This window comes from Aedes albopictus, chromosome 3 (genome assembly GCF_035046485.1).
Source record: "Aedes albopictus strain Foshan chromosome 3, AalbF5, whole genome shotgun sequence".
Classification (NCBI taxonomy): domain Eukaryota; kingdom Metazoa; phylum Arthropoda; class Insecta; order Diptera; family Culicidae; genus Aedes; species Aedes albopictus.
In genome coordinates, this window is record NC_085138.1 from 48,670,456 (window position 1) to 48,695,218 (window position 24,763).

The 24,763-nt window shown below is 38.6% G+C and overlaps 1 protein-coding gene across 2 annotated transcripts in view; it reads left to right on the top strand.

The window, feature by feature from the left end:
* Window positions 1-24,763, top strand: part of LOC109405826 (adenylate cyclase type 6) — a 626,637-nt gene that overhangs the window by 534,731 nt on the left and 67,143 nt on the right. For both annotated transcript variants that reach the window (XM_062855487.1, XM_062855488.1), the window contains exon 10: window positions 16,836-17,303. In XM_062855487.1, coding sequence (XP_062711471.1) covers window positions 16,836-17,303 — 468 coding nt within the window. The remainder of the gene's footprint in view (window positions 1-16,835; window positions 17,304-24,763) is intronic.

The following is a 24,763-nucleotide window of genomic DNA, read 5'->3' on the forward strand; positions in this document are numbered from 1 at the left end:
AGTCAAAAAAGCCCAAAATCGCATATTTTGCCCTATAAATTGAGGTATAGCTCAAAATTGTGACGTGTTGGGGCAAATCTGAGCTCGGATTCGGATTCAGCGGCCCAAATTCCTTCGGAGACACATAAGTTTGCTCTTGAGACAAAAAAATGTTGCGCTGTGTTATTTGCACTCAACGTGTGGAGCGTCGCCTTCATTGCTCTCTTAGGCAGCATCCATTTATTACGTAACGCTAAAATTGGCATTTTTTGATCCCCCTCCCCCCACCGTAACGCTTTTTTGTATGAAAATCCTTAAATTTTTGTATGGACCGTAACGCTCGGCCGTACTCCCCCCTTTCCCCTAGAGCGTTACGTAATTTGTGGATGGCGCCTTACGGCTTCAATATGCGTTTGCAACCCTTACTCTATTCGGCGAACTTTTAGATAAAAGTGCAAGGTAAAAGTCCTCCATACACTGTTTTTTGTTTGCAGGCTACGGAGCTGAGATAATAGCAAGTGAGTGTTTTCATCCCTGTTTACGAGATAGAAAATGTTTGTTTTGGAAACCAGAAGCAGGATTCAGAAGATTTTTCGCACATTAACGAAGATAGATAGGTAGAATGGCAAAAATATTAATCTCTAGTATCTCCTCAAATTTCCACTTTGATGAACCATTAGTCCTCCTGAAACAAAACGTGTTCATTTTTTGATGTATCGCTGGAGTTGTCAAAAAACTATCGAATGACGAAAATCTATTGTAAAATGAGGGAAAATGCTCAAATTTCTTTAATTTTGAACCGTGCACTTAAAGCATTGTCCACTTAGAATCCGGACGCATAGCATATTTTTTAGGGACGCTCTCAATGATCACAATCTTCATTCTTTTACAGCAGTCTGATCCTACACTAGCCCTCTTTTGATGGTGAAAATTTCATCGATTTTCTTGCAACGATTGAAAAGTTATTTCAGATTGAAAACAAGAGAAGGAAAAAAATCTTGCACAAATGCGTTGAAAATTTAGCGTGGTCAGGTACGACAGTCGCAAAAAAATGTTAATATCTCCAAAACCATTGTGTTTTTTTGCACAGATGTTGTTAATCATGGCATAAAGGAGTCTCCCCAGAAGAGTAAAGCTTGGGTTCATTGATTAGTCTGCTTGGAATTCGAAGATTTGGCAAGAAGTTCGAACTCTGGGCATCGTTTTTTAAAAACAAGATGATGAGAACAAATTTATACAAAGATGACAGTCTCAATAATCGCGTGCTGCTTTTCAAAAACGCACACAAGGGATCTATAGAAGTTATACCTATTTTGATGATCTGTCACGGCAGCCGGAGCCGTTCAATGGTATCTTCATATATGGATAGTATTTATCAACGAAAAATCAGTCAAATTTCTCGTTCACTCTATTTACCAAATTGCCCCTCATTTCGCAATAAGAAAAACGTTTGGATTTTTTTCTTCGGAATCCTAATCAGACTAATCAAGGTACTCAGGAAATTATATTGACGACCAGATTGTTGGACTAACATGCCGAAGGGGTTGATTCTAAAATTTACCACAGTTGTGAAGATTTTTAAGGAAGTTAACACGGAAAAAGTGAGAAAATGTATTCAAAATAAAAATAAATAATTTCAATGTAATTTTTCCATGAAACTACAATAAATAATATTTGTTTTGAGGGCTTCACCTTCCATGATTGTTATTCCATTCCTGAGATATACGTGATTTTGTCCGTCCGGATTCTAAGTGGACAATGCCTTACAACTGATAATTGCAGGTTTTTCTTCGATTGGAACCAGAAGTATATATTATGAGAAACACTCAAGAATAAACTAGGAACAAACTAGGAAGAATCAATGTATCCCCTGATATTTTGCCTATAGGGAAATATGTATTAGTTTCCCTGTAACCATTTTTTTGAATTTCGGATTTTGTTGAGCTGAAAAACAGTTTCTCCCGAAAAAAAGAGATACCTTCATGCAACCTCTAAATCCCAAGTAACATTTTGATGACCAATTTGATTTGAAGAGGTTTTGAAAACTATCATGAAACCTTAGGTACTTTGGTTTCATGATGGTTATAATAACGTCTTCTACTCTATATGACTAAAACATACTTGGACTATTATGAAAACATATTGAAAAAATATTGCTCCGTTAAGATTAAAAATCAAAAACCAATGAATAAAGTAAAGTCAGAGTTCACAGATGTTCGTTTTAGTCCGTAGTTGGTGAACCACTGCTTCCAGTCTCAGATGGTTCTGTATTGCAGGATCAACGTGTAAGAAGGGGCAGACAGCAGCGGCTTAGTGTGACTTTCATTCATTTATTCAACACACGAGCAGCGCCATGCAGCAATGGGATGCATTCGAACTGAATGACCGATGTTGTTGGTTCAGTGCGCTACATAGGACTAGGAATGTGGACGTACACGATTGAGGCGATCATCGACCACGCTCGTTTTGCTTGGGTCAATATCGCTTGGTCGGTGTGGATTTGCGTTTCGAAATGCCCCTGGGGGATTGAAGCATCTGAATAGCAGATTTTTATTGCGATGGTTTTGGATTACTATTTGCAGTGCAGTTCAATGAAGACCTGTCCAACCGAATGGAAGGTAATCGCGGTGTCAGGAAAGCACATCGATATGAGAGTAGAAGATTCGTTGGGTGATGAATGTTTGAAAAAGTGTTGAAAGATTAAGGTAGATAAGCTAAACTCATATTCACTGAACTGAGTTCCACATATTGAATACTTTGAAATTTCATTCCGAAGTGTTGAGCAATAGAATTTGTTTAATTCCCATTCCAGCTTAAAGCTTGACTAATAAAATCCCACCAGCTATCAGCCCAGCTTTTATTCAATGTTTTAAAAAAACTTCGAAAAGGCAGTTACGGTGCCCCACAAGCCACGATGCAACCACCGTAAGCCATTAGGAAATCTAATTCGTCCTCCATAAAGAAGCACCTCGGGAAATTCTCGGAAAAAACGAAAATTTTCCCACGACAAGAAAAGTAGTAAAACGACACCCCATCATCCGCGTTAATGGACCCGGCCAAGGGCGCTTGGCTCGTGGGCAAAAGTGAAGCACAAAATACGGTCGTCTGATGTCAAGCTCCTTAGTGCAAGATGAAAACCAAGTGTGGGTGTACAGGGTGGTGGAGAAGTACTTAGCCCTGTATAAACCTTGTAGGGCCATAACAGGTCCTCGTCGACAAATGGGAAGTCACTTGACAGGGGCAGCAGTCAACAGTCAGTGGTGTTAATTTGCGACCAAAGGACAACGACGGGTGCCAAAATGGAAAACCTTGGAAGGTCTATCGCTGTCGTACCATACCTTACCATACCAGAAGCTTCTGTAAGATGGGAGTATCTAGCGCAGCGCCTGGTAAACAAATGCTCGAGTAGAAACTAAGAGGATGTAAAAGGATAGACTCCTATAATGTCCTACGTGAATCGTTTGTTTGCGTTCTATATTTGAGTGGACGATGAATAAACTGATAAGGGAATGTCTTGCAATAGAGCAGTTGATAAATGAACCTAAATGTAGAGATTTTTTTTGCTTTTGCCAATTTCACATGAAGTTGATAAAGCTCAATTTCATTGAAAACAACTTTGAAAAGCTGACAAGAGATACATTGATTTAAATAAAGACAATGTTCACTTCGGAAAAAATATCTTCCAGGTATCGTTAATCTCAATTAATCACTGACATGCAGCGCAAAAGCGTCACAACCCAAAGACCCTGCCGCAGCCGTCCCGTTTATGTGGTTATCCTGCTTATATCAACAACACCCGCAAACGCGAACGAAGCAAAGTGATGCTCGTTTATCTAATGACATTGTCCCTGGTGACACTTTGTACCTAATTAATCCCATAAAGACATGATCGGATGTTCGCTCATCCTTTTCGCGATTGTTTACCACAGTGAGTCTATTAACCTCCACATACCCGACCCCCGAGAACTCATTTTGAAAATGCTGGCATTTCGTCAATTTTCATCCGATTTTTTTGAAGTCGCCCTTAATCGATCATAAATTGGTGCTAGTTTATTACACTCAAGTGGTCATCCGGAAGCATTCCGGAGATGTTCCGGATTGTGCTGGGGTCAGGGGGTAGGGGAGGGGTCTGTTTTGCCAAATGACTAAAAGTGGTTATTTCGTGTGTTATTGTGTTTGAGAGGCCCTCGCAGAACCTGTTCCAGGTGTTCCGGAGCGGCCATATCAGTTGCTTCATACTTCAGTCATTTTTTTTTCTGCCCCATTCTCTTGAAATCATGAAGTTGGATATGTCGCACGGCAGGTTTTGATTGCAAACCAGAAATGTCCCCGATGTCACCCCCGTTGAACATATACTAGATGTTCCGGGGTGGCCATATTAGTTGATACAGACTTCAGGGTATCATTTCCCGAGCAGGAATGAATAACTGCCACATAACTGGAGCATACCAAAGTCAGGTATCATACCAAGTCAAGGTATTGGTCGGTTATCTAGGTATTGGAAATAACTTATTTTGGTATTTGGTAGGTATTGATGGAATACCTCAACGAGTTATTGGTTTGGTGTTGAGGACTGCTTGAGGTATTATTCAATTATGGAAAAATCGCTATTTGTATGGAAAAATCGTCGATTATTATTTAGGTGTTACCATACCTGATATCATTATTCACGCGTTATTCACAGAATACACACCAGTTATTATTTTAGGTATTTTACCTCTTATGCAGGGCTACTTAATACCTCATTCAGGTTGTAGGTATTGGGTTTTCCATACCTGAGTTAGTTATTCTTCAGCTATTTTCTCCTGCTCGGGTTCTGACTCAGTCATTCGAAATCATGAAGTTTGATCTGTCGTACGACATATTTTGGATGAAAACCAGAAGTGTCCCCAATGGGACCCCCGTGAAACCTGTCACGATGATCCGGATGGGTCAACTTATTCAAATCTGATTATCGTAGATGTGTTTTATTGTTTGCAATGAAAATTTCGCTGAAAATCGATGGTTCAAACACAATAACACACGAAATATTTTTTTGCCATTTCGGCAAACTCCCTGACCCCAGTACAATCCGGAATATCTCTGGAATGGTTCCGGATATTGCATGGCCACTTGGATTTAATAAACTAGCACCAATTTATGGTCGATTGAGGGCGACTTCAAAAAAGTTGGTTGAAAATTGACGAAATGCCAGCATTTTGAAAATTAGATGTTGGGGGTCGAGTACGTGAAGGTTAAAAAAAGTGTAACTTTATGAAAAGATACTCGATAGACGATCGGCGTTAAGTCAGAGGAGACCAGGAATTCCTCTAGGAATTTCCCTTCGAAATTCTCTATAGGTATTGTACAAGTAGTTGCCCTGAGAGTGCTATTGGGGATTTCTCTAGGAATTCCTCCGAAAGTGCAGAAAACCTTCATCTAAAAGGTCTTCTACAAATTTCTTTGAGAGTTCCTCCAGGGATTTCTGTTATAAACCTTCCAGGAATTCCTCCTTTTGTGGGAATACATGTGCTCTAGGATTTCTCTTAGTAGTTTTCTGAATGTTTCTATAAATTCCCGTAAGAATTAATCCAGAAAATCCTTTAGAAAGCTCTCCAGGAATTCCATCAGGAATTTTTTATAGCATTTCTCTAGAAATCTCAACAGAAATTCCCCCAAAAAGTCCCCTAGGAACTCTTCTATAAGCTCTTCTAGAAGTTAAGTTTTTCTACGACTTCCTCTTGAAAAACTTGGAAAAATTCCGGGAAGAATTCTGAATAAATCTGGGATTAATTTATAGGAACAAACACACCGGGAAGCATTGACATTGGTAGATGGGGTGAGGGGCGCTGGGGCCCCCAGTAGAGCACAATGGAACCTGTCCGTAGATTTCTGATTGTATACATAAGCTGATTGACAATCTTGAAATAGCCTGGATCTCTGTTTCTCCAAGAATTAACCTTCAGTTGTATTGTTCCAAGTACATCCCTGCCGTAATTTCTTTAAAAACAGATTTATATATTTACTTCCGGAAGGATCCTTGGGAGAATTTGTGAAGGTATTCGTTTAAAAGCCTTTAAGTCATCACTGGATGAAACCCTCGAGGTGTCCTTAGAAGAATTTCTGAAAGGAATCCGTGGAAAAAATCTTGAAGAACTATTTTCTGAAATTTCTTAAGTTTTTGGCTTGCGGTCCAAAATAACACAGCGTAACAAAAATTTACTTTTGGTCTGTCTCAAGAGCAAACGTTAGTGTCCCTGGCGAAATTTGGGCCGCTGAATCCGAATCCGGGCTTAGATTTACTCCAGCACGTCACAATTTTGAGCTCTACCTCAATTTGTAGGGCAAAATATGCGATTTTGGGCTTCTTTGACAGCAAGCCATTAAGCACGAAAATAATTTTTTAATCAATCAAAGCATAAATTGATCAATTAACATCTAAATTAATGACTCATGCAAAATATTTCGTTTTATCAAGTTGAATTTGAGCGTTTTAAGCGATTCATGTTAGGTTCGATATTTCCCATACAAGCCACCCTCCAAAAGTTGCATGCAAGTTTACATACTGACATAAAATGCTTAAATCTATCAAATTTGATTTGGTAAAACGAAATATTTGGCATGAGTCGTTAAATAAGATGTTAATTTACCAATTTATCCTTTGCATGCTTAAATAGTTGTTTACGCAACAAGGTGCACAATGAAGACTTTTACAGCATGAAGCGTACGTTTATAATTACGAGTGCTGTAAAAATCGAGTTCTGCACCGAGTTGCGTACAACGTTTTTTTGCAATTTCATTAATTACCACTTGAGGTTAGTTTTTAACGAAACTTTTACATCAAACAGAACACTGACGTTCATAGCCTTGTTTAAGAAAATCTGATCATAGCAGATTATACTGTGCAGTTGTCAAAATTTTTCAAAACTGCGTCCAGAAAGCATCAAGAAGTTGATAAAAACTGAAAACAGTGCTGTAACGGTTCAATACGCAACGCAAATCAGTGCTGTAATGAACCATTACAGCACTGCTAATTTGGTATGGGAAAGTAGACCTTTTCCTGTCAGATTTGCGTGAGGTAAAACAGCCTATTACGATGAGAAATTGCAAAAAAAAATATTTCCATGCTTAATGGCTTGCAGTCAAAAAAGCCCAAAATCGCATAATAACCCTATAAATTGAGGTATTGCTCAAAATTGTGACGTGCTGGAGCAAATCTAAGCCCGGATTCGGATTCAGCGGCCCAAAATCTGTCAGAGACACCTAACTTTGCTCTTGAGACAAAAAAGCGCTGTGTAATTTGCGATGACTGGACTAATAGCTGAAATGTATTCCAAATACATTCTGGAAGAATTTAGAAAGCAATTCCCAGATGAATTCGTGGTGCATTTTCTAGAGAATTTTCGAAAGGAAACCCTGGAAGAATCCCGAAAGAATCTTCTCTGAATGTATTCCTGAAAAATTTACTGACAGCGTTTCTATCATGTAAGTACTTATATGTTTAAAGTAAGTCACAGTGACTGTATAAGAAAAACAGGATATATTCCTGAAAGAATTGCAGGACGAATTTCTTAAGAAACTCCTTTGCAGGAGCCGTAGGGGGTATTCTTGTAGCAATTCATAAATGAATTCCTGAATAAATCTGTGAATGAACTCTTTCTCGGATTTCCCGGAGATAACTGTGAAAGAGTTCATTGATGACTTTCTTGGAGAATCTCCTGACTCCTGTATCCCTCCAAAATAATCTTAAAGTACTCCAAAACAAATCGCTGGAGGAGTTCCTCTTTAAATCCTTCAAGTAATTTAAAAAAAGCTTTATGTAACTCTGGAAAAAATCTTGAGTGAATCCTTGGAAAGATGAAAAACGGATTTCTGAAATTATTGACCTAGCCCCTTTATACTTTTTTGAAAAGATCCAGAGAGGAATTTCAGAAGTAATCCTGCAGGAATTGCTGGATTACCTCTGGGGGAATTTCTTAAAGTATACCTGGAGAAATCCCTACATGATCCTTAGATTAAATATGGTAGGAATTCTTGGAGAAATTTCTGAAGAAATCAGTTGGATACTGGGAGGAATTCTTATACAAAATTCTGGAGGAATCCTCGTAGGAATTCTTAGGACAATCTCTGGAGGAATATCTGGAAAAAAATCCTGAAGCAATTCCTAGAGGAATCTCTGGAAAAAATCCTGGAGGAACGTCTGGACAAATTCCTGGCAGGATCCTTCAGGAATTTCTGAAGGAATACCTATAGGAAACCCTAGAATCCCTGGAGAAATTCCAGGAGAAACTCCTGGAGGACTAACTGCAGAAATTTTTGGATGAATTCCTAGGGAAAACTTTGGGAAAAATCCTGAAGGAATCTCTAGGTAATTTCCTGGAGGATTCCATAGAGGAATTCAGGGAGGAATCCTTGGAGAAATTTCTGTAGAAATCTCTTGAGAAATTCCAGCAGAAATCCTTAGATAAATTTCTGGTGAAATTCTAGGAAGAATCAAGGGGGAATTGTTGGAAAAATCCCTGGATTACTGGAGGAATTACTGGAAAAATCCCTGAAACAATTTTTCGAGGCGGAATGCCTGGGGAAATCGCTAGAGGAATTCTTGAGGAACTTCTGAGGAACTATCCTAGAGGAATCCCTGAATGAAATTCTGGAGTAGTCTCTAGAGAAATTATGGAAGAAATCCCTGCACACCAAAAATTGATTGAGGGTTTCAGCAAAATTTTGCTGAATTTTGCCGAGCTGAAGGTTTCAGCTAAAAATTTACTGAAATTCAGCAAAATTTTGCTGATTTGTTCAGTAAACTCTGCTGATCACCAGTAACGTTTTGCAGAAATTCAGCAAACTTTGCTGAAAGTTCAGCAAAAAAATTTGCTGGGCCCTTCAGCTCGGCAAAATTCAGCAAAATATTGCTGAAAGCGTTTGGTGTGTGGAGAAATTTCTGAAGAAACTCCTAGAGAAATTCTCAGGAGGATTCCCGGAGAAATTTCTGGTGAAATTCCAGTTGGAATTTTTGGATTAATATTTGGATGAATTACTTGAGGAATCATCGGAGGTATTCCTGGAGGAATCTCTGGAAGCATCTTTAGAGGAATTCTTGAAGAAATTCCTGGAAGAAGTCCTGGAAGATTTTTCGGAGGAATTTCTGGAGGAAATATTGAAGAAATTCTTGAAAGAATTTCTGAAGAAAATCTTTGAGGAATTCTTGGATTCCTGGAGATTTTTTAGGTAATTCTTGGAGGTATTCTTGGTGCAATTCCTACAAGAGTCTCTGGGAAAATGCCTAATTGAAATCCTTGAGGAATAGCTCTGACATATTCGCATTAGATTAGATCTTGTGCTCTATTGAATAAAACTGGTCACAATTATGCACACGCGATAGATATTAGCTTGTGAATGTTGACATTGTCAATGGTGATTGCAAGGGCAGAGCTGGAAAAATTCCGGGGTAAATTTCGGGAGCTATTTCTGGGTGTGTTTCTGAAGAAATCCCTGCCGGATTTCCTAGGGGATTCTTGAAGCAATTCTTGGAGGAACTCCTAGGGGAATCTCAGGCGGAATTTATGAGGGCTTCCCTGGAGGAATTCTTGGAACAATGCCTTATAAACTCCTGGAGGAGGATTTCCTAGAGAAATTTCTGGCGGAATTGCCGTAGTAATTTCTGGTTCGATTCCTGGATAAATTTCTGCAGGAATTCCTGAGATAAATTCTGCAGGAAATCTTGGGGTAATTTCTGGTGGGATTCTTAAAGGTATTCCTGTAGGAGTCCTGGAATGCAACCCTAGAGCAGTGATCCTCAAGCCTGTTTTTTCAACTGTTTGTATTGCAAACCTGGAACGATTTGTCAAACATTAATCACGCTATTTTTGAGTATTTTGGGAGTAGAACTACTTCCATAGGAAACATTGAAAGGAATTATACGGCAACATAGATAACAAGACGTCTCGTGCGGCCCGCGGGCCCTGCTCTGGTGACCACGGCCCTAGAGGAATGCCTGGATGAATCCCTGGAGGAATCCATACAGAAATCCCTGGAGGAACTACTTGAGAAATGCCAGGAGATACTACTAAAAGAATTCTTAGAGCAATCCCTAGAGGATTCTTCAGAGAGACCCCTGAAGGGATGACGGGAGGAACCCCTGGATAAATTCCTGGAGACATTCCTGTAGGAAATCTTGCCGGAATCTCTAAAAAATCCTGGAGAAATCTCTAGAGGAGCTCCTGGAGTTTTTTTTTCTGGAGGAATCCGTAGAGAAATCCCTGAAGGAATTTCTGGAGAATTTTCTTGAAGAGTCACTGGAGAACTTTCAGGTAGATTCCCTGGAGAATTCCTGGACAAATTTCTGAAAGAATTTCTGGAGGAATTCCTGGATTAATCCTTGGTAGAATCTCTTGATGAAATCCTTGAGGTATCTCTAGAGAAATACCTGGAGGAATCTCTGGAGGAATTCCTAGATAATTCCTTGAGAAATCTCCAAAGAAACTCCTGGAAGAATCCCTGCATAAATAACTTGAGGAATGCCTGGAGGAATCCTTGGAAAAATCCTTGGAGGAATTTCTGGTGGGTTTTCTTGAAGAAGCACTGGAAAATTTTCAAATAAAGTCCCGGGAGATTCCCTGAATGATTTCCTGGAGGATCTACTGGGAGAATTCATGGTAGAATCTCTAGAGGAATCCTTGAGAAATTCCCAGAGAAACATTTGTAGGAATTCCTGCATAAATTCCATGAGGAATGCTTGGAAAAATCCCTGTTGGAGTTACTGGAGGATTTTTTTAAATCCCTTGAGGAGTCCCTGAAAGAATTCCTGGAGGAATTTAATGAAGGAATCCCTGGTGGAATCTCTCAAGGAATTCCTTTAGGTATCTCTAGAGAAGTACCTGGAAGAGGCTCTGAAGAAATTCCTAGAGGAATATGTGGCGCAATGTCTGGAGTAATTCTTGGACTAATCCCTAAAGGAATTCACAGAGTTGTCCTGGAACAATTCCAGAAGGATTTAATGGAGCAATCCATTGAAGAATTCCTAGAAGAATTCCAGGAAGAAATACAAGAGTCAATTTCTGAGGGAATTGCAGAAGGAATTTTATAAGAAAACCCAGAAAGAAGTATTGAAGAAATCGCTGAACTTCTTTAGCAGTTACTGAAGGAATCTCGGGAGGAGTTCTTGAAGAAACCCCAGGGGAGTTTTGGAAGCAATGTCAAGAGGAATTCAGGGAATCATTAAACAGTTCCTGGAGGAGTTTCTGAAAGAATTCCAGGAGGAATTCCTGAAGGAGTCCCAAGAAGAGTGCTTGGAGGCATTTTTAAAATAAACTTGGAAGTTGTTCCTGAAAGAATCACAGAAGGAATTCTCGGGACTCTTGGAGAAATTTCTGAAGAATCCCCATTAGCAATCTCGGAAGCAATCCCATGAGGAATTACTTTTGGAATCACAGGAGAGTTGTCTTAGCAAATACTTGGAAGAATTTCTGTAAATAGTCAATATGGATAAAACAAATGGGATGAAGTCCATGTCTGCAGTAATTTTAGACAAATAATTGAAGGGAAAATTGTATGGAGCCCTTAAATATTTTATGTACAAAAGTTTCAAGCAATTTCTGGATTAATTTGTTAATAATCTCTAGTAAAATTTTCTGAAAGAATTTCTGGAAGACATTTTTTTTTTATTGTTTTAACGATTTAACCATAAAAGTCATTCAGGTCCTGCAGAAATACTTTGCATAATTCCAACTGGAATCTCTATTGGAAATATGGCATCTATGGAGAAATTCATGAAGGAAACAGCGAAAACAGCACTGGAACAATCACTGCACTGAAATAAATTTTGTTGTGGAAACTACCGATTCCATAGTAAAATTACTAACCGTACCTATGATTCTCAACCGACAACAATTTCCAGTTAATTCCACTAAAACACTGTCAACTTAACTAGCAGTGCAGTTAACATTACCAAAAATAATCTTAATTTAACAAATGAGCATTGTATTTTTAACCATACTGTGTTGTAAAATGCGTGTCCAGGAAAATTAACAATGTTTTGTTGTTGAGACGACTATGCTTTTAGTTGAATTTACTACAATGCATTGTAATTTCAAGCATATTTCAGTTACCTTAACAGATTTTGTTGTCGGTTGAGAATCATAGGTACGGTTAGTAATTTTACTATGGAATCGGTAGTTTCCACAACAAAATTTATTTCAGTGTGGTGGAACTTCAAAATTCTCAAAGATATGTCTGGTGAAATCCCTAGAAGCACTCTAGAAGGTATTTCTGGAGGAATCCATTCTGATGCACTGTTGACGCGGGATTTCAATACGTTTGTCCTTAAAAAACATCTCAAGTCAGACCCCCCTCCCCCTGGGCCCCCTCCAGAAAAAATCCTAGCTACGCCAATGCCGGGAGGAATCATTTTTTTTTGTAGAAAATTTGTGCACTTAGTTCTGGCAGTTCTTTGAAAAAACTCCTGGAGAAAACACTGGAAGAGTTCCGGAAAGAATTCCATAGAACAATTTTGGGAAGAAGCTAATCAGGAAATTTAAGAATAATTCCAGGAAGAATTCCTGAAGAATACCGGGAGAAGCTCTCTTCCAAGAAGAATCGTGAAACATTTTCCGAGTAAGATTTTTTGAACAATTGTCATGTAAATAGCATTACAATATTCTTGAAAGAATTCCGGGATGAAACCATGGAGATTTTGATAGAAATCTCTGGAAGAACTTTGGAAGAGTTCCAGATGGAAGTCCTATTAAAATTTCTGGGTTAATTCCATGCCTAATTTTGGAATGAGTTCCGAAAGGAATCTCTGAAAAAAAGTGATTAGTTCTAAGACAAGTTTTGAGTAAAATCTTTGCAGGATTTCGGCGAGAAATTCTTGGAGACGTATTTTGGAAGGATTTCGTAAGTAATCTTGGAAAAAATCCGAGAAGAATTTTTGGAAGAACTCGAGAATCCCTACAAGAATGCCAGTTAAAATCCCAGAGTAAATTCCGAAATAAATGTCAGAAAGAAATTTCTGAAAGAATTTTGATAAGTATATCATTTGCTGAAATAGTTCCAGCAAGATTTCGTGGAAGAATTCCGGCATTAATTCCCTGGCACAGTTCTGGGTTGAGTTCTGGGAGGAATCTGTGAAAAAATCAGGAATTGCCTGAAACATTTCGGGCATTATTGAGATATTCATCTGCAGTAATTCTGGGAAGAATTCATGGAAGACGGAAGGAAATTGTTGAAAAAATACCAGATGAAGTGCTCGGAGGAAATTTAAGAAAAATTCCCGGAAGAGTCCCGGGAGCAATCCTGGAGAGAATTCTAGAAGAAGTCCCAGAAATAGTATCGGGAGGAATTAACGAGACATTTTCAATTAGAGACTCTGGGAGAGCTTAAAAACAAAGTCATGTCAATGAAGTAAAACAAAATCTAGAAAAAAAAATCCAGATATCAGGAGATGGTTTCAGGAAGATGTCTGAATTCCGGAAGATGCTCCCAGGGAATTTCCGGGAAGAAATCTTTGAAAATAAAAATCTGGGATGTGTCTTATTTAAAGTTCCAAGATAAATCTCTGGAAGAATTTTTGAAGAAACCTTTGGAACAATATCGGAAGAAAATCTTTGAAATAATTCCGAAGGAAATTCCGGAGAGAATTCTAAAAAAAACAACAGAAAAAACTCTGAAAGATGCTGTTGGAATAATTCCAAAAGGAATTCCAGAAACAATTTTGCTTGGAATTCTTGTAAGGTTTCTGGAATAAATCACTGGAAAAATTATGATTGGATTCCATTGGAAAATATCCGGGAGAATCCCATAAAAAAATCTTGAATAAATTTCGGAAGGAATTATTTGAAGGAATGCTGCTGAAATTATTTTCATATTTATGGAATCCCTGTAGCATTTTGTCAAATCCCTATTTACTTTTTCATTATTTTCTTTATTAATGATTCATTTATTTATTTATTCAATTTATTGATTAATAATTTTATGTATGTATATTCCCTTATTTATTAGTTTATTCTTTCTTTTGTTCATTAACTGATTTATTTATTTATTCATTTATTGTTTATTCATCAATTTTTATTTTTTTTATTTATTTATTTATGTAATTATTTATTTATTCGCTGATTTATTCATATATCTATTTATATTTTTTTTATATTTATTTATTTGTATATTTGTTTATTCCTTTATGAAGTATTTATTTTTTTGTTCATTTATCTATTTATTTTGATTGTTTATTCATTCATTTATTTGGCAAGCCTCGTTGGATAAATGTACGACTCGTGCTAAAAAAATCATCATTTTGCAATTTGTTGCATAAATAACTGTTCCATAATAACTTGTTGCATAATAACTCAAACCTCCATTTAGGTAGGATCTATTTGGGTAAAATCTATTTAGGTCCCTCCATTTAGGTAACGTTACCTAAATGGAATTTGATTGCGTTTACCATCATTGATGACGTCAAACCCGACATCAACCAATCATTCACCTGTTTCTATTTTGGCCATCAAACCCAACATAGACCCAACAGTTGTTCAATGTTGGTCCAACAATGGCCCAATATACGATAAAAATTGACCCGACTTTGACCCGACATTCAACATTTTTTCAGTCTGGCGGAATTTTTCAGGGTTTTCTCGTGTTTCGTGCCCATCTAGTCATTTTAATGACAATTTTGATCTAAGACCCTCCAAAAACCCCGAAAACGCCCTTGAAACCCCTCCCCTCCTGAAACTTCTTGAAAGCCATCTGAAACTCCACATGACCTCCTTGAAATCTCCTAGTAACTCTTCCTTCTTAAACATCTTTGCAACCTTGTACTCCATTTAGGTAATAAACTGAATCTATTTAGGTAAAAATTCATGAATTCTTTAACAAATCCGATGAGTTTTTAATATTTTTCAAATTAAATGCTTTATAACTTTTATCACCCCCCTCACCCCCCCTCGACCAGCCAAAGAGTGGTGAGACAAAAAGTGAAATAAATATTTGAAACGGCTTTATTTATTTATTTATTTAGGTATTTATTTATTTATTTATTTATTTATTTATTTATTTATTTATTTATTTATTTATTTATTTATTTATTTATTTATTTATTTATTTATTTATTTATTTATTTATTTATTTATTTATTTATTTATTTATTTATTTATTTATTTATTTATTTATTTGCTTATTTATTTATTAATTTATTTATTTTTTATTTATTCATTTATTTATTTATTTTACTTTAAGTGTAAAATCACATTTAACAAAATTTGCTTTTTTTTTGGTTTTTGTTCGAATATCGGCGAGATTACAATACTCATTTTAGCATTTCAAGCACCTCACTACTACCAAGAAATTTGAATTCGGAAAGGCCTTCAGTTTCACCTTAACTGAGAGCTACAAATGTCTTCTATTGTTTGACATTGAATGGGCGATTCCAAGACCATTCTCTTACAGAATCTCCAACTCAACCAATCATACCATAAATCAAAAAATATACGCATACTCACCAATTTTCAAACTAACAGTCTCAGCAGCTTGCTTTCATTCTGAGATGTTCAGCACCTTCGTTATTATATTGCATCGGCTCCGTCATGCCTGTCAGTTAAAAAAATAGTTGAGCTATAGAGTTAATGTTTGTAGAAGTGACATGTACTTTTATTAAGGACTGTTATGCACAGAACGGCAGTGTAGCAGTTCCTTCAAGAATTGCTCTATTGCTTTCCCTGGGAGTGTCTTGGAACTTTCTCAGGAACTCCTCTCAAAATTCGTCAGGAATTTCTCCAAAAAATCCTTCACGAACTACCTCAGGAAATCCCTCAAGGAATTTCACTGAAAATTCGTCAAGAAATTCCTCCAGAATATTCTCCAGGAATTCCTTCAAAAATTCCTCAAAAAAATCTTTCAAAAATACATCTAGGTATTCATCTACAAATAATTCTAGGAAATCCAGGAATCATACTGCTAATTTCTTTAGTATTTTCCCAAACATTTTTTTTCCAGAAATTTATCCCGTTTTTTTTGTCTAGGATATTTTCTTGGTTTTTTTTTTAGTTTCTACAGAAATTCTTCTAGGAATTGTTCTACGAGATCTTCTGGGAATTCCTATAGGAATTACTCTAGGGACTCATCTAGGAGTACCTCTAAGAATTTGTTTGGAAATTTCTTTAGAAGTTCCCAAGCATTCTCTAGGAATTACTTCAGAGATTGTCAAACTATTTTTTGTTTGGCGCGTGAATCTTACATGATCAACGTTTTATCGAACAAATGCTATATAATGTTCGTTTGTTTCCAAGTTTATTTGTATTTCCGGGCCCAGATCATATTACGTAACGACTATTTTGTGAAAAAAAATGTTGAAAATTGCAGAGTTATGAAAATTCAATTGAAGTTTTTTTTTAAAGCACGACTTTGTATGAAATTCACCCAAAAATGATTCCTTTTAGTAAACTTTCGGAAATAAAACCGCACCCCAATGCATGTCAAATTTCAGCAATCCTTACTAGTCAGCCATTTTGTTCTTGCCATTACTTGTCGTTGTATAACAAAAAATCATAATTGATGTTTATTCTAATACTGATGCGTAAATTTCTTTATGGCAGAGATCTGTTACACCACCATTTTATTATACGAAATGTCCCCTTAGCTCACAATTAAGCCATATTTCCTTCTTAGAATCCTAAAATAATCCAGGCATCTCTTGCTAAACATCTGCTGCCATAATCACTTTAACCCCGTAAAGGACTGCCAAAGCACCAACAACACCAGTCGACAGCCATTCTTCTACGACGTTTATATCCCCTCAGCCCTTTCACAAAGTACTCCACTCCAGAGAGAGTGAGCAATTTCCGCGGCGCTTTTGTCTCATTACCATCGTTTTATTTGCCTATTTCCAGCTCCATTAACGACCGCCATAACGGTGCTGATAACGATGTCATCAACATGGCCTACGACAACTACGACGAGCAGAAGGACGACTTTGGCACTACCAGCGACAATGACAGCGACAGCAACAGCGATACTATCGGTACCATCGGGTCCGCCAAAGCCACCCCACCGACCCCGCAATTTGATTTGTCCTTGTCGTCGTCGACGTTCGACAATCGCTCCACCGATTGGGGTGATGATACCGGGCGGGCCGTCGTCGACGAGCTCGGGCTCTGCAGCCGGGACTACTTCACCCTTCTGAAGGATAACATGACTCAGCTGATCCTGATTGGCGTTTGTGCCGCGGTGTACGCTCTGCTGCTGGCCTGTCTCTACAAGCAGCGCATCAACGAAATCTACCTGTTCCAGGTGTCGTACGTGGTGATGGCGACGCTGCTGGCGCTGGACGTCTGCTTCAGCTTTATCACCTCGGCCAAGTGAGTATTGATTTGACTTTCTTCTATAGGTAGACGATGATGCTTGTGAGGAAAGGGATCGACCGGATATCGACTGACACATGGTTTTGAACATAGAATAAAGCAATTTTAATTACTTTCTTTGTGGAGACCGTGGGTATACCGGAGATAGGAACGCTGTCGCTTTTTGAACCTGGAAATATGTACTGTCAGTTGTGATTATTCAGGGACCGCTTAACTATTTATTTATTCATTTATTGACTACATCTTCAGCAAAAATACTGCACAGATTGATACTTAAAATCTAAGTTGTTGAAGAACATTTATCTCCGAAATTGTATAAATCAACAAAAACAACAGATATTCATACAACGTATTTTCCATTCAGATACAAACCATAACATACAAACAATAATTTGATTCTTATAACAATGGCACACCATATACATTCATTCATACACCATATGTTTGCTTCAATTTAACAGTCTCCTATACTTAAACAAAATACAATAACAATTTTAAAACGCTTATCAGTTTCTAGCAACAGCTGTCGGGCTCCAAGTTTTGCTACGCGTGCTCACAAATTCTCTAAATTTGATTCCTGTGGGCCAAGTATCTGAATTCATTACAACTGTCTTCCATCCAGTGCAGAAAAATTCATTTCGGCATATCTAAATTCAATCACCTACAGCTCATTTTAGAAGCTGAACCTGGGAGTATGGTATATGAAAAACTTGTGCGGCTAGACCAGTTCTGCAAGAAAGTCACGGAAAAACCACTATTTTTCGAATATTTAATGTAAATGTCACGGACTACCTTCGAAAAATGCCAAATGATATTCACGGTGAATATCATTTGGCATTTTTCAAAGGTAGTCCGTGACATTTACATGAAATATTCAAAAAATAGCATTTTTTCCGTGACTTTCTTGCAGAACAAGTTTAGCCGCACAAGTTTTTCATATACCATATTCTCAGGTTCAACTTCTTAAATGAGCTGTAGGTGATTGAATTTAGATATGCCGAAATGAATTTTTCAGCACCCATCTAATATCAAGTACCACCCTAAACGAAGCATAATCTAACAGGCTAACATTTTTCCACTTTGATACCAATTTTATAACGTTAATTTCCTCTTCCATCTCGATTCCGACTGATCGTCGAACCATACATTCGACTTCTTTTTCTGTGGCAAAGCTGTCTATGTTAGTTAAGAACAATGACATATTACTGCTCAAGAGCGAACCTGGTTTAATTGAACAATCATTAACTTCAAAATTACAATCAATCGTGCATGCAGGGCCTGAACCATCCAGTAGTAAAGTTGACGAGATCGGTGTAGAGGACTGTACTGTTGCGTCTGGCGATGCCTTTAACGTGTTTGACAGTGTGTTTGCGATGTCATGAATCTGCGATTTAATTTCAGCCAGCTCGGACTCCAACCTTGATGACGTATTGGGGAGAGGTCAATCGGCTTGCGAAGCAGATCTGGACTTGTAAAAACGATCCAAACAGCCGTCACACATCCACAAAATATTATTCACAACCAAACTTTCTGCTTGTGTTTCCGATAACCCAACACAATCGGTATGGTAACTTTTTCTGCATTCTCCTTCACACACAACGAATGATTGCGTTCTAACGTCGATTGTAGTGTGGCATTTATCGCACTCCATCGTGAACAATGCGAAGATTGATGATGATGACCCGAATGATCGTTTTATTTTGCAATGTCCGTTATTTCTGAAACTATCTTTTACGTTCAAAATGCTCAAATTCCCTCAGTGAATGTAATTCCAGTGAAACAATTGCGCAACATCAACAATTTCCTTCAAAAAACACGTTAACAGAGAGACAACACTTCGAAGCGTCACGTTAGCGAATCGGAAGATATGACGAAATAAAAATATACTACAGTTTTCAAGAATCACAGCTTTCAGGATGTTGTTCAGGTCCTTCTTCAATTCTAGCTCATCTAAAGACCTTAGGAGAGATTTAGGGACAAGTCCGACTGCCGAGAGGACAACCCGAACTATATGGACATCCTCCAGGTGCCACATCTGCATCAACTCCTCCGCCAGGTCGTAATACTTGGTTATCTTGCCGAAGAACGTTTATTGGACATTATGATCTAACGGGAAAGCGATGTCGATGAGGGTTATCCGCTTCATCCTTTTGTCGTAAACCACAATGTCGGGTCGGTTGTCACGAATGAGGACGTCCGTAATTATCTTACGATCCCAGTACAGCTTTATGAAACTTTTTTCCACAGGGTGTCTAAAATTTGCAAAACCGGGGAACCTCAGGGAACTTTATTTAACAGGGAAAACCCGGGAATACTCAGGGAATACTGGAAAAACTTGTAATTCGAAAGCACGAAATGTTGCTAATTGACAAACTCAGAGATGAAATTTGTAAAAAAAACGCGTTCTGGTGGGATTCAAACCCACGACTTCGTATTCGCTAGACCGGCGCTTTAACCAACTAAGCCACAGAACAAGTAATGATTCTGCGGAATAGGAAGCCATACTTTCCAGTATGTTTCAGACATAAGGACTGTTCAATTTATAAAACGGACAACTTGCTTGTGCGATATCTTTTTTATTTTTCAATAAAATCATTATCAGTTTTTTGCATAACTTTCTATGGCTATTCTAAAATGTAGGAAAAATATAACATTAAGCAAAATGTTCTTTATTGTGTAACTGAAGCGGTTTTCGTAAAACATCAATAAAAACACATTCCCTCAATTCGACATAACTTTCTACATACTTAACATGCACATTTTCATGAAGTTTTTTATGTATTGGAATCTTATACTATTCTACTAAAAGTAAAACTCAATAGTTGGTCAATAATAATTCACCAAGCAGTTTCCAGCTTGATATAGTGAGTTGCCTTGTTTTCATAGAAATTATTAAAATTTTCATTTAAGTCCTGTGTTGCAATAGCATCATGAATTCGGCTAAAAATTTGTCCAGAGTAATAGAATATTGCTCTCTGAATGATACAGAAGAGAAATTTACTTTTAATTGCATTTTTCATCCTAAATTTAAGCCATAAAGATGGTCGTATTAAAAAAATTCATACTTTTTGCTCCATTGATGCAGATTTTCGACTCTAGCGAATTTTGTTATTATTTATTTTCAACAAAGTTGGTCCTATGTTATTGTACTCCTTATTTAATAATAATCGGATGCAAAGTTTTTATTTCCAACATCATTGTTTTGCAAAATTTGCATTTGATTGCATTGTTATTTGGAAGAACCTTCAAAGAACGAAACTGTATTGATTACTGTGTCTGTAATGGCGCACAGTAACCAAACCAACGATGCTATTAAGAAGCAATTTTCTGCATTTCAAGCCACATTATTCCCACTTTCGACTGAATGCATAAAAAAATTGATTATTTAATATTTTCATGCCCTTTTTGCTTTACAATTGAATTTTATTCAAAAATCGAATCTCACTTGAGACTTTAATATCTCAACACTTAATTTTCCAATTGAGTTCAAATTTTGCCAGAGTGTTTATTACTCATGCTGCTGTAGCATGGCACAACTGCTTCTTAATAGCCTTGCTGGTTTGGTTACTGCGTGCCATTACAGATACAGTAATCAAAACAGTTTCGTTCTTTGATGGTTCTTCCAAATAGCAATGCCACCTAAAGCAAATTTTGCATAACAATGATGTTGGAAATAAAAATGTTGCATCCGATTATTATTAAATAAGGTGTACAATTACATAAGACCAACTTTGTTGGAAATATGTAATACAGGTCGGACTCGATTATCCGGAGTCGGATACGGATGCTTCTCAAACATATATCTAGGGAACGGGATAATTTATAAAGCTAAAATTTTGACATTTTGTCAAGCCAACTTTGATCAGTGATCAGTCACAATTTCAGCTTCTCACAAAACTCCGTTTGCGAGATACTATTTTGGGAAACGCCAGAACTCGACTCCGGACACTCGAGTCCGACCTGTAACAAGATTCGCTAGAGTCGAAAATCTGCATCAATGGAGCAAAAAGTATGAAATTTTTTAATATGACCATCTTTATGGATTAAATTTTTGATGAAAAATGCAATTAAAAGTAAATGTTTCTTCTGTATCATTCAGAGAGCAATATTCTACTGCTCTGGACATATTTTTAGTTCTAAAACGGAAATTGTTCCAAAATTCTGAATGCTCATTTTTTGGGATTTCTTTAAAAGTTGCTCCAGGGGTTCTTGCAGAGATTTTTCTAGGAGTTTTTCTCGAAATGTCTCCAGGGATAACTGACTGAATTCTGGGTAGGAAATTCCCGGAGTAATCTTCTTCTTCTTCTTTATGGTTCTACGTCAGCACTGGGACTTGGCCATCCTTGCTGCAACTCAGTGTTCTTTGAGCATTTCCACAGTTATTAATTGAAGGGCTTTCTTTGCCTGCCATTGTCATTATATATTTTAAGGCAAGTACAATGATACTCTATGTCCAGGGAGTCGAGAAATTTTCCCGACCGGAACGGGAATCGAACCCGCCATCTCCGGATCGGCGATCCATAGCCTTAACCACTAGGCTAACTGGAGACCCCTTCCCGGAGTAATATCAGTAGGAATCAAGATGAAATCCTGCGAGAAACCCTCAAAGTTCTATTGCAAAATCTCGGGCGGTAGTTTGAAATAAATCCTGAGAAAAACTGTGGCATCTTGAAAACAAACATCTAGGAGTAATCCTGGTAGGAAGTATTAAGGAAATTCAAGGAGGAACCCTAAAAACCTTCAAGAGAAATCCTGGGAGAAACTTCGGGCGAAATCCCGCGAGGATATCCATGAAAAACATCTGGAAACTCTTTGGATGAAATTCCTGGAAGGGCTCCTACAGAAGTTCTGAGAGAAACTGTTATTGAAATCCCAAGATCTCTTGGGAAGTTATGCATCGGAATAGCCAAAATAATCAATATGTGCCACCAGTTTAACTCAAACTGGTTAAAATGCTTTCGTAATATAAATGAAACTGTCATGAAAATGTGCCGGGGCTGGGAATCATACCCATAATCATCCACTTATGAAGCGAAGGTGTGACCATTGTGCCGCGGGCCACGGCAAAACCGCCTGTGAATCTCCGTGGGTTTTTTATACCAAAAACTCTGCACAAAATCGGGTCCTGGTGCAGCCCAATTTCTGGTACACCGGGTAGCCTCACGTATATCCTCGGCGGCTACTACGACCGCGGTCATGTCTTCAACTACTTTAAACTGTCACTCTTCTTCTGCCGACCACATCCCATAGTCGCTGTGTGAGACAGGGTTCTCCCATAGATTGGCCCATAATCAGGCTTGTCGTTCCGGATGCAGTTGTGGAACTCCCTTTCGTTAATGTTGAACATCCGGCTTTGTTTCTTCCGCCTCGAGCATTCTCCATAATTCCGCAATCAATTCGCAAGGGCACTCAACCGCTGTACATGGGTGTCAATGATCTCAGTTATGTAGACTTCTATGAAATCTCAGAGTTCTGCGGGCTTCAAAATTTCAGCAACATAACGAATTAGTCTCGTTTGCCAATTCCCCTGCTTATCCTGTGTATCCAATCTTGGTCCGCAATGTGGCAATCTAGTTCTCCAAACGTAGCATCCATGCGGGTTTTTGGATGCTGGACGTTTGCGACCTTCATCGTCTTCTTGTGGGTGCGTACCAGGAGATGTCAGAAGCATTTCAGGGAATTCCAGGGGTCTCAGGAGCGCTTCAGGAGGTCTCAGAAACGTGTTTAAGGAGTTCTCGTGTTTTCAAGGGGTACAAGGAGTCAGGAGCGATTAAAAGGGGTCCCAGAGGGTTTTGGAGGCTACTCGGGTCTTGAGGCCGTTTAAGGGGAGTTCCAAGGAGTCTCTGGGACGCATCGGGAGGTCTCAGGGGCGTTTGATGGAGTTTTAGGACGAGTTTCAGAGGTGTTGTGCAGTCATTTTCGGGAATTTCGGAGAGTCTCGGGTGTCATGGGGTTACTTACCTTACCGGTCAGACTAAGGCACAAATTTCCCAAATGGAGGAGAACGTGCCTCTGGAGCCGACCTACTGATACCTGAAGGCCTGAGTGTCCTCTGCTGTACGTAGGACTCATTTTTATTCTACTCGGTCCATGGCTGTGTGTCTTCAATTCCGTACTCTGCGAAGGGTCCGCAAATTGTTCTCCACTTGATGGACCCACCTAGCTCGCTGCGCACCACGTCTTCTTGTATCGGATGATTCTCGAGAAACATTATAATCGAGTTGCTATCCGGCATCCTGATGACGTGACCCGCCCACTTCTCCATTTTCGCGGTGTGAACAATGGTTGGTTCTCGCAGCAGCTGGTTCAGTTCATGGTTCATTCGCCTTCTCCAAGTCCCGTTTCCATCTGCACTACGCCGTAGATGGTACGCAATACCGTTGGTCCTATTCACGTAGAGTCCATGTAGAGGACTACCGGTCTAAACAACGTTTTGTAGATAACTTCGTGTGACGGCGTACTTTGTTCTATTATAGAGTTCTGCTCGATTTCCTGCTACAATGTGTCTCTGAATTTCTCTGCTGGTGTCATTGTCGGCGGTCACCAGTAAGCCCAAGTACTTCAAACGCCTCGATTTCATCACCGTCGATAGAAATTCGGGGTGGTGGGTGCGGTAATTCCTCCCTGGAGCTCTTTGCCATCATGTACTTTGTCTTCGACACATTAATGAGTAATTTGTATTTGTATTTGTATTTCACCTGGCTTCACTCCTTAGTCGGATGTACGTTTCCGCCATCGTCTCAAATTTACGAGCAATAATATCAATATCATCAGCAAAACCAAGCTGAACGGACTTCGTGAAAATCATTCCACTCGTGTTTATCCCCGCTCTCTTTATTACACCCCCTAAAGCAATGTTGAACAGCAAGCACGAAAAATTAGCCCCTTTGTCGTAACACTCTGCGAGATTCGAAGGGACTCGAGAGTGCCCGTGATACTCGAACTGCGCACATCACTCTTTCCATGGTCGCCTTGATCAATCGTATCAGTTTATCCGGGAGTCCATACTCGTGCACTATCTGTCATAGCTGATCTCGATTGATTGTATCATACGCCGATTTGAAATCGATGAATAAGTGATGTTTGGGCACGTTGTATTCGCGGTATTTCTGCAATACCTGGCGGATGGCGAACATCTGGTCCGTTGTAGCGCGTTCACCCATAAATCCAGCCTGATATTGCCCCACGAACTGTCTTACAATCGCTGATAGACGGTCGAGGGCCCATATAGCCGAGGCGGTAAACGCACGGGTATTCAGCATGACCATGCTGAGGGTGACGGGTTCGATTCCCGGTCGGTCCAGGATCTTTTCGTAAAGGAAATTTCCTTGACTTCCTTGGGCATAGAGTATCTTCGTGCCTGCCACACGATATACACATGCAAAATGGTCATTGGCAGAGGAAGCTCTCAGTTAATAACTGTGGAAGTGCTCATAGAACACTAAGCTGAGAAGCAG